The sequence below is a fragment of the Acipenser ruthenus genome, chromosome 7, assembly GCF_902713425.1.
Source record: "Acipenser ruthenus chromosome 7, fAciRut3.2 maternal haplotype, whole genome shotgun sequence".
NCBI lineage: Eukaryota > Metazoa > Chordata > Actinopteri > Acipenseriformes > Acipenseridae > Acipenser > Acipenser ruthenus.
The window spans coordinates 22,063,848-22,075,249 of NC_081195.1; the positions used below are offsets into that span (position 1 = coordinate 22,063,848).

The 11,402-nt window shown below is 40.6% G+C and overlaps 1 protein-coding gene across 3 annotated transcripts; it reads right to left on the reverse strand.

Moving 5' to 3' along the window:
• Positions 1-4,431: 4,431 nt before the first annotated feature.
• Positions 4,432-11,178, reverse strand: LOC117415513 (protein FAM98A). Of its 3 annotated transcripts, none has more exons than XM_059026626.1 (8): positions 10,978-11,178; positions 10,498-10,649; positions 8,523-8,657; positions 8,146-8,318; positions 6,546-6,626; positions 6,285-6,414; positions 5,670-5,837; positions 4,432-5,178 (listed from the first exon to the last, which is right to left on the reverse strand). In XM_059026626.1, the coding sequence occupies exons 1-8, from the start codon at positions 11,013-11,015 to the stop codon at positions 5,156-5,158; spliced, it is 900 nt and encodes a 299-aa protein (XP_058882609.1). In that variant the 5' UTR covers positions 11,016-11,178; the 3' UTR covers positions 4,432-5,155. The 3 variants fall into 3 exon arrangements, with proteins under 3 accessions (XP_058882609.1, XP_058882608.1, XP_058882607.1); XM_059026625.1 differs by having other exon boundaries at positions 6,285-6,401; positions 10,878-11,177; XM_059026624.1 differs by having other exon boundaries at positions 6,285-6,401; positions 10,978-11,176.
• Positions 11,179-11,402: the final 224 nt, after the last annotated feature.

Sequence of the window (11,402 nt, forward strand, 5' to 3'; positions counted from 1 at the left end):
AAAAAAACAAACCATGGTAAACTAGCCCTTATGTTATATAGGTTTCCCATAGTAAAAACACAGCAAAGTGTAATAAAGCACAGCGAAAGCATGGTAAAGCACAGGTACGCACTGCACAGAATAGTATGACAAAGCAAATTTAAAAACATGGCAAACCAGGGTAAACTATGGCAAATGCATAATATAACTAACACCCCTTCCAGCCTAATGAATGGGTGTCTGACTGGCCCTGGGTTAGTGTGTATCCGTGGGCCAAGGTGAGCTCCTTGCCTCAGTCTCTATGTTGTCAGGAATATCACTGGTATAAATGAGCTCAGTGCCTCCAACTACTAATTTGTCCACCACAAGGAATATTATATATTATAACCAGTTACACACTGTATTCAAATAACCCTGTGCGAAATACTACTGGGGTAAATTCAAAAGTAAATTACTATCTTTGAATGATTTAGTAATTACCCAGAAATAATGATAAACATTAATAAACACAATCAATTATAATGTGATGAAACTTGCTATTAATATTTGCGCCGTTTTTTTTTTTTTTTTTTTTTTGGTATGTAATCATAATGCTGACACGTTTCTAGCTTGTGTTCTTTATCATCTCTGGATGCTTTATATTACATTGATCTGCATGTGATTAAAAACATAACCTTTACAGTAAACAAAATAAAACAAAGTATGGTTTAATTATCTATCTATCTATCTAAGATAGTGTTTTCATTTCAGCCATTCCCTTATAAAAAAAATGCCTAAGATAGATAGATAGATAGATAGATAGATAGATAGATAGATAGATAGGTAGGTAGGTAGATAGATAGATAGATAGATAGATAGATAGATAGATAGATAGATAGATAGATAGATAGATAGATAGATAGGGTCTCTGTCATTGCCATTGAAGCCGAGGAGCAGCTTGATCGTAATGAACTGCTAATAAGTGACAGCGATGAAAGAGATTCTCAGGAACAGTAATAGAAAACTTAATTTAAGGTAGGAATAAACGTAATCCATATTTGTTTAATACAATTAGTACGTTGCTTAAAAGTTTTGATCATTTTCAGCGTGCTGAAAGTAGGCCAGATACAAACCTCTTGGTGTATTTTAACGTGTTTTGTTGTATTAACAATTTACAATTTGCCATGACACCGGCACATATTCATTCATACTACGCGCAAAATGAGTAACGGTATTGTTTGTACTCTAGGGAAAAGCTCAGGGGAAAAAAAACGGTTTACAGTGTGCTTCAGACACAACCTTAAAGAAACTACAACGACGAAGTCAGAGAGGTATTATGGCATAAGTTGCAGGCGTTTGCTGTGCCAATACAGAAACAAAACAAAACCAAACAAAACAAAAAAAGCAGTTTATTGTGTAAATGAGCCCATTTATAAGTGTCTGAATAGATGTCATCCTTAAGCTTTATTATAAGGTCGACATAATCAATAAAACATATTTACAAAATACAGTATAGCGAAACAATATATAAATTATGCAATGCAGCAGATACAGCGACGTATCGTTACTAAGATTTTTTTTAAAAAAAACATTATCAGACTGAAGTGTATACCTAACGAAAATGTACAGTTTCTAGTGAATGACAATATTCGGTACTCACTCTGTTCCAGCGTCTCTTCCACAAAATGTCTGTGCGGCCAGGTAAATTGTTTTCGTTCAGTCCTCCTCGCTTTCTTCAGTCAGCCTCAGGTCCTCAGCGGTACCGGTCACTTGAGTGCTGTGTCTGATTCAAATTCAGGTCTGGATACGACTTATTTTTACCACAAAGACATCCCTATAAACGTCTCCTCTCCTTCCCCAGGGGCCTACCTAAATCGCGAGTTCGCGGATTTCGCGGAAATCATGAAATTGAGGGGTCACCGCGAAATTCACCTCTTAGCAGCCAAAGAATACAAACAAGTACTGAGAGAAAAAAAAAACTTGTTTAAATGAACTACTGCACAACGCAAGTGACATATCTTCCTTCTGTAGATAGCCCATTTTTATTCCTTCGCCGTCCCGTGTGCATTGCACTTAAGCAAAAAACAAACAAAAAATGTCCAAAAGTAACATTTACAAAATAAATTCTCCAAAGCAGTTAACGTTCTTGTTTACTATTCAAATGACAACCTTTTAATCAGTGCGTCTTTACTGCTTTTATGTGACATACTGTGCAGGAGGGGGCGGGACAAAGTTGGTTCTGCATTGTTTTGATTTAGGTTACTAAAATCTAGTTTTCAGCATTGGAGGTAAAATAGTAGAAATGGACGACAAAGAAAGCAAACTATATTTCGGCTGATGATATTCGTTTCAAGATATTTCCCAAATAAACTACATGCAGACTGAGGTAATTGTTTTCCATATCTTAATGTGTATTTGGAGAAAATACGATCGATCGCTATTTAGCTTCAGAATCACACATTAAACAAACGGCTACTTCAGAGGCTGCTGAACAGAACGTAAAATAAACAGCAGCTTTCAGAAAACAAACTGGAAAGTCAGCCCAGACAAGAAGTATTCCTGTCTGCAAGTTAAATCAGTAGTACTAAAATGATCCAGCACAGCCACCTCGCTTCAACCTGCTGCTTACAGTTTGAATTTTAGACCCGAATAGCCACGTCTTCTTTGTTTTGACTCGGTACTAATAAAATAAATTATTGGATGGGACAAATAACATGACATCGAACGTGCTGCATACATTGCCTTTATTAAAGTATGCCAGATGCCCTTGTGTAACCAAGTTTTTGGGCTGTTTCTAATCGATTTTCACATCTGTATAACTTGGCAAAGCTTTGCCTTAACTTCCATTTCAGTGGATGGAGACGTGCAGTCTCAATGTATGGGCAAGTCAACGCAGGGGGATGCTGCATACTCGCCTTTAACAAATGACAGCACTCTGTTTTAGGCTTTATAGTGTTCTGAAATACTGTCTACTTAGGTTTATTTAATGTTTAAACATGTCCGCGAAATCCTAATTTTATTCCGCAACATACCCGTGAAAAATTCCGTAAATTTACCGCGATTTAAGTAGACCCCTAGCTATAAGGCTGTATGTTTTTCTCTGTTACCGTGAAAAACACAGCCTGACATTAGAAGTGCCGCGCGTACATAAACAAACACGCATTTTAGTTCAGACTAAATTGATATTTTAACACAGTTAATCGGATATTCAGTCTCCTACTTGAGTTTATAAAAACAAAAACGTAAACTATGTATAATATTATACATTCTAGAAATTAGTCCGATTTAATAATACCTGGCTTTACTCAGGGTTTTCTAACGGTGCTTTCACTGCGGCTCTGAACTCCCCTCAGACTCGCGCTCAGTGCCTCAACTTCTCCCCTCAGTCTCACGCTCAGTGCCTCAACTTCTCCCCTCAGACTCGCGCTCAGTGCCTCAGCTTCTCCCCTCAGACTCGCGCTCAGTGCCTCAACTTCTCCCCTCAGTCTCGCGCTCAGTGCCTCAGCTTCTCCCCTCAGACTCGTGCTCAGTGCCTCAACTTCTCCCCTCAGACTCGCGCTCAGTGCCTCAACATCTCCCCTCAGTCTCGCGCTCAGTGCCTCAACTTCTCCCCTCAGACTCGCGCTCAGTGCCTCAACATCTCCCCTCAGTCTCGCGCTCAGTGCCTCAGCTTCTCCCCTCAGACTCGCGCTCAGTGCCTCAACATCTCCCCTCAGTCTCGCGCTCAGTGCCTCAGCTTCTCCCCTCAGACTCGCGCTCAGTGCCTCAACTTCTCCCCTCAGACTCGCGCTCAGTGCCTCAACATTTCCCCTCAGACTCGCGCTCAGTGCCTCAACTTCTCCCCTCAGACTCGCGCTCAGTGCCTCAACATCTCCCCTCAGACTTGCGCTCTGTCTCTTTCCCGGTCTAATCCTCCTTCTTAGTCCGAGTCCCACTCCCGCCCCAGCTGCTCCAAAATGAAATCCCTGATTGGCTATCGGGGCGATGTGTAAGTTTTATTATATGACGTGTACGTAGCCTGGTTGTGCCATACAGTGTGCGCGTAAACAAATCAACAGCAAGGCTCGCGGGAAAACTGGGGTAGTCTCAGTTTTCAATTTACATTTATTTTGTATTCACAAAATTGTAGCAGTGTGCTCAGCAAGTTGACAGCACAGTAATTTAGTATACCAAAATAAAATAAAGAAACTTATGGATTACTTGTTTTGAATCATTCTGACGATGTGTTCAGTAATTAATATTCTGTTTAACTTCCTGGACCATGGCTAGTTTTAATTTTTTTTTAAATGTTATCCAAGTTGGCCTTTTAGTTAGTCCCTGTTGTGTTTTGATTAACAGAGTTGTTTTTATAACTGATTTAAAATGTTATATATATTTTTTAATTTCGATTCTGTTATTATATACTTATTTTAACTGCGGTTTTTCACTCTGGTAACCCTAAATTTAAACAAAAATGTAATGCTACTACATAGCCACGGAAAATGCATCAAAAAGTTTATTAGGGAAACATGCAAGACAAATCTGTAGCTTGACAACTTACTGACTGAAACTCTACAAAACAGGTGAGTCCAAACACACACTGCAGAAATGTATTAGAATAAAAATCCATCTTTATTTTATATAGCGCCTTTCATAGTGGACCACCATCACAAAGTGCTTAAAGATACGGTACATCATGTAAAGAAAGCATCATGATTCACCGATACACACTAAATCGCGACACCCCTAGTATTTACCCTACTAAAGTTACAATCTTTTACTAAAATAAACTCCTTCTATTCAACAGTAAGGGAGGCAAATGTAAACACATTCAAGTAAATATTCTTTATCTTTGGTGATCAAACGTTTACTTGAATTATTTATATATAAAATTTTTAATGAAAAAAAAGAAATATATATAAAATATATATATATTTTCTAATCTTACTATAATCGATCCGCATGAATTTTATTTTTAGTTAAGCACTCGGGGGTTTCATCAGAGCTCAAACTTTCTCTAACTGAGACGCCCCCCCCTCCCTTTACACCACATTACTGAGGCTCTGCTGCCACCCGGTGTTTCGGAAAGGGATTGCACCTTTACTTGTCTCTCCGCTTCTTTCCCGAGCGTTTCTGCTGGTGCTGCGGGTGCCCTCCCTCTCTGCGCCTCTCCCAGGATGGCATGGGGTGCTCGATCTCCCCGGGGCGGCCCCCCCGATCAGGAACACTGCCCATCAGAATCTGGGGGGGGGGGGGGGGGGGGGGAGGAGGGGGAGGTGAGTGGACAACACAGAGAGATAGAATCGGATTCCAGGGATGCAATTAGACCTACATTGTACAGCAGTTTGATCCACTCCTGGTTTTTACTATGAGTTTATTAAGACACACCTGAGCTTGCTACCTAGACACACTGTAGGCTAATCAAGCTCGTAATAAATCCTGGAATAGGTGACACTGCTATGCAATAGACTTAATCCATTCCTGTAATAATAATAATAATAATAATAATAATAATAATAATAATAATAATAATAATAATAATACAGGAATGGAAATAAGACTCCTGTTGCACACCTGAGCTTGTTACCTGCACACACTGGGGCTAATCAAGCTCGTAGTAAAACCTGGACTGGGTGACACTGCTGTGCAGCAGGAGTCTTATTTGCATCCCTGCAGAGGTCTTTTGTAATGATCTGACAGCAGGGCTATAAAGAGCCATAGAGATCGCCCACCTTGTTGACGGCGCAGCTTGTCCCCAGCCGGGACGACCCGCTGCTTGTCTTCACTATGCGGGACGCGTCCTCGCGAGCCGCTAGCAGGTGGGACAGAGACACCAGGGAGACGGACGAGAGAGCGGCTTCGAGAGGGAAGACCACTGAGGACATGGAGTGACTGCGGGCCTGAGAGAGAGAGAAGTGAGGGGGAATGTATAGTGTGCAGGGTGCAGGGTATAGTGTGCAGTGTATAGTGTGCAGGGTATAGTGTGCAGTGTATAGTGTGCAGTGTATAGTGTAAAGTGTGCAGGGTGCAGGGTATAGTGTGCAGTGTATAGTGTGCAGGGTGCAGGGTATAGTGTATAGTGTGCAGTGTATAGTGCATAGTGCATAGTGTCTAGTGTGCAGGGTGCAGTGTATAGTGTATAGTGTCTAGTGTGCAGGGTGCAGTGTATAGTGTATAGTGTCTAGTGTGCAGGGTGCAGGGTATAGTGTGCAGTGTATAGTGTAAAGTGTGCAGGGTATAGTGTGCAGTGTATAGTGTGCAGGGTATAGTGTATAGTGTGCAGTGTATAGTGTATAGTGCATAGTGTATAGGGTGCAGTGTATAGGGTGGAGGGTATATTCTCTCACCTCGCCCCGCTCTCCCCAGTGGAAGGACTGCACTGTGACCTGGAAACGTTTGATCAGCATGCGCATGCGGCACTCGTACTCCACCCGGAGAGCCTGGCTCACTGCAGCCAGCTGACCCTGTGGACAGAAACTGCGCGCTTACTGCACAGAAACTGCGCACTTACTGCACGCTACTCAACAGGTCTAGATCAGAGTTCCCATATCAATGCAAATTGAATCTGTGAGTGCCCCCTAGTGAATCCCTGGACTGTGATCTCGTACCCAGAGCTCGGGGTCCAGCTGCCTCTTGAGAAGAGGGTTCATCACCGCACTGTCAGGGAGACTGTGGAGACGCAGGGACACCTGCAGAGGAAACACAGAGACGCACACATCAATACACAACACAGAGACACACACATCAATACACAACACAGAGACACACAACACAGAGACACACACATCAATACACAACACAGAGACACACATCAATACACAACACAGAGACACACACATCAATACACAACACAGAGACACACAACACAGAGACACACATCAATACACAGCACAGAGACACACACATCAATACACAACACAGAGACACACACACCAATACACAACACAGAGACACACAACACAGAGACACACACACCAATACACAACACAGAGACACACAACACAGAGACACACATCAATACACAACACAGAGACACACAACACAGAGACACACATCAATACACAACACAGAGACACACACATCAATACACAACACAGAGACACACATCAATACACAACACAGAGACACACAACACAGAGACACATCAATACACAACACAGAGACACACACATCAATACACAACACAGAGACACAAACATCAATACACAACACAGAGACACACACACCAATACACAACACAGAGACACACAACACAGAGACACACACATCAATACACAACACAGACACACAGCAATACACAACACAGAGACACACACATCAATACACAACACAGACACACACACCAATACACAACACAGAGACACACAGCAATACACAGCACAGACACACACACCAACACACAACACAGAGACACACACACCAATACACAACACAGAGACACACACACCAATACACAACACAGAGACACACACATCAATACACAACACAGAGACACACATCAATCCACAACAAAGACACACAGCAATACACAACACAGAGACACACACATCAATACACAACACAGACACACACACCAATACACAACACAGAGACACACAGCAATACACAACACAGAGACACACACAGCAATACACAACACAGAGACACACACATCAATACACAACACAGAGACACACAGCAATACACAACACAGAGTCACACACATCAATACACAACACAGAGACACACAGCAATACACAACACAGAGACACACAGCAATACACAACACAGAGTCACACACATCAATACACAACACAGAGACACACAGCAATACACAACACAGAGACACACATCAATACACAACACAGAGACACACACATCAATACACAACACAGACACCTAAATACACAACACAGATACTCAGGCAAATACAAAAATACAGACACACAAATACACAGATACACCACAGCACAGGCATACAAAGAATTATTATCAGAGGATAATAAATTCTGTCCTGCACACCACTGTATTGATAACGGACTGTGTTACAATAGGCATAATGAAATGTACACTGAATAATACAATATCTGACTAATAATAACGTCCTATTCTCAACAGAATGCTGCATGTCAGCCCATTGGTTCAAATATGAATATTAGAATATACAGGTAACTTGCTGAATAACTGACTCTATATTCACAGAGCTGGGACAGGCAGCTAATGGCTCACCGTGTTCTGAACCTCAGTGAGCAGGGCTGGGTTGTGGAGGGACTTGGGTTCGATCTCCAGGGCCTGACAGATGAGTTGAATCTCCCCCCTGGCCTTCCCTCCATCTGTCTCCACTGGGAGGGGCTCTCTTGCCTTGAGGACACGCGCCGCCTGCAGCTCTGAAATTAGGAACCCTGCAAGGACGGGACGGGGGGGTTTCACTGGTTTCACTGGTTTTCTCAGTGTCTTAAATTGAAGCAATAAAATAAACCAACTTTTTTTTAATGACAAATGTTTTACTAAATGTTTTAATTTTGAAGACACTGAATAAAGAGACAGAAACACAAAATGTAATATAGATAGATAGACAGCCCTAGTGCTGTGTGGCAGGGACTTACCCAGCAGGTTGTGACAGTTGTCCCTGCTGGTCAGCCTCGTGGTCACTTCTCCAGTGGTCAGGGCTGTGTAGGGGCAGTGCAGCTCGCTGACCACGCCACTCACCTCAAGCTGAAAGCTGTCCGCCTCCTCCGGACCTGTGCAGGACACCAGAGGGCAGTGGTCAAAGGGTCAACAGGTCAGCACTGAGACACTGCCTTAACACTCAGCTATGACTGCAGCACAACCTCATGAGGTTAGAAACACAGAGAAACGTAATGAATTCACTAGAACACTGAGAGAAACTTAATGAATTCACTAGAACACTGAGAGAAACTTAATGAATTCACTAGAACACTGAGAGAAACTTAATGAATTCACTAGAACACAGAGAAACAATGAATTCAATAAAAACACTGAGAAACTTAATGAATTCAATAAAAACACTGAGAGAAACTTAATGAATTCACTAGAACACTGAGAGAAACTTAATGAATTCACTAGAACACTGAGAGAAACATAATGAATTCAATAAAAACACTGAGAGAAACTTAATGAATTCACTAGAACACTGAGAGAAACATAATGAATTCACTAGAACACTGAGAGAAACTTAATGAATTCAATAAAAACACTGAGAGAAACATAATGAATTCACTAGAACACTGAGAGAAACATAATTAAATCAATAAAATAATAATAATAATAATAATAAATAATAATAAAAACACTGAGAGAAACTTAATGAATTCAATAAAACCACTGAGAGAAACTTAATGAATTCACTAGAACACTGAGAGAAACTTAATGAATTCACTAGAACACTGAGAGAAACATAATGAATTCAATAAAAACACTGAGAGAAACTTAATGAATTCACTAGAACACTGAGAGAAACATAATGAATTCAATAAAAACACTGAGAGAAACTTAATGAATTCACTAGAACACAGAGAAACAATGAATTCAATAAAAACACTGAGAAACTTAATGAATTCAATAAAAACACTGAGAGAAACTTAATGAATTCACTAGAACACTGAGAGAAACATAATGAATTCACTAGAACACTGAGAGAAACATAATTAAATCAATAAAAACACTGAGAGAAACTTAATGAATTCAATAAAACCACTGAGAGAAACTTAATGAATTCACTAGAACACTGAGAGAAACTTAATGAATTCACTAGAACACTGAGAGAAACATAATGAATTCAATAAAAACACTGAGAGAAACTTAATGAATTCACTAGAACACTGAGAGAAACATAATGAATTCACTAGAACACTGAGAGAAACTTAATGAATTCAATAAAAACACTGAGAGAAACATAATGAATTCACTAGAACACTGAGAGAAACATAATTAAATCAATAAAAACACTGAGAGAAACTTAATGAATTCAATAAAACCACTGAGAGAAACTTAATGAATTCACTAGAACACTGAGAGAAACTTAATGAATTCACTAGAACACTGAGAGAAACATAATGAATTCAATAAAAACACTGAGAGAAACTTAATGAATTCACTAGAACACTGAGAGAAACATAATGAATTCAATAAAAACACTGAGAGAAACTTAATGAATTCACTAGAACACTGAGAGAAACTTAATGAATTCACTAGAACACTGAGAGAAACATAAGGAATTCAATAAAAACACTGAGAGAAACTTAATGAATTCACTAGAACACTGAGAGAAACATAATGAATTCAATAAAAACACTGAGAGAAACGTAATGAATTCACTAGAACACTGAGAGAAACTTAATGAATTCAATAAAAACACTGAGAGAAACTTAATGAATTCACTAGAACACTGAGAGAAACATAATTAAATCAATAAAAACACTGAGAGAAACGTAATGAATTCAATTACAAACGTTTCCACTGGACGCCTTTCTCAGAGTGTTCAATAGGAACACTAAATCCAGCGCCACTGTTTTCACTGTAATATCAGTAGTTGTAATGGTAGTCAGTGCTGGCTCTCACCCTGTGTTGGGCTAATGCTCTCCTCAATGGAGGGACACACACTCTTCAGCTGTGCAACCAACCAGCTGCATAGACCAGTAAACTCTACACTCCTCGCACCCGCATCCAGAGCCGCGTCAAGAGCCGAGGACTCACCCAGCGAGCCAGGGTACCTACAGCACGGAGAGAGGGGGGCTCTTATGAAAGTGTCCCGTTGTACAAGCACAACAAAGTGTAATAAAGCACAGGAAAACACTGTAAATATTATCATAAGCGTTATTGCTAACAAACTATCCCGGACTTCGCTTCCTATAAAAACAACTTCTTTTTTAAAGACTCCGTTTTTGTGTGTGTGTGTTTTGTTTTTAATTAAATAAATACAAGTAAAAATGTCGATATACCGAACAAAAGTTGGCATTTGTCAAGCGTGTTTGGATTATTAACATGCATATCTTCTTTTTGCGTTGATAATAACAGAACCGGAGTTCACCGAGTTTCTACCCCAGAATTCTAAGCCTCGTCGCGGTCTCTTCTGCCATTATCAACTAGGGGGACGCTTTATCGATCTCCGGATCCCGGCTTCCGATCAGAACCGTCAGACGGTACCAGGAAACAGATCTGTAGTCAATGGAGTAGAATTATTACAACGCCCTGCACTAGACTTCCGTATCCCGGCGCAAAAACTACTGCCCACTCGATCCCAGATAGAAGCGATGAGTTACCAAGCAGACATGCTTAACGGATCCCAGATTTGTAGTTTATCGTGCAAATATTTTGTATTTTAAAATAACCGTGCAAAACAGGCAGTCTAATCTAAAAACCGCGAGTTAATTTCCTTAAATCGTACAGTAGGTGGATAATGTCGCTGCCGCAAGTTTACAAACGAGAGAAGTCCATTCAGTTCATCAGCGCCCGTCCGGTTCCTA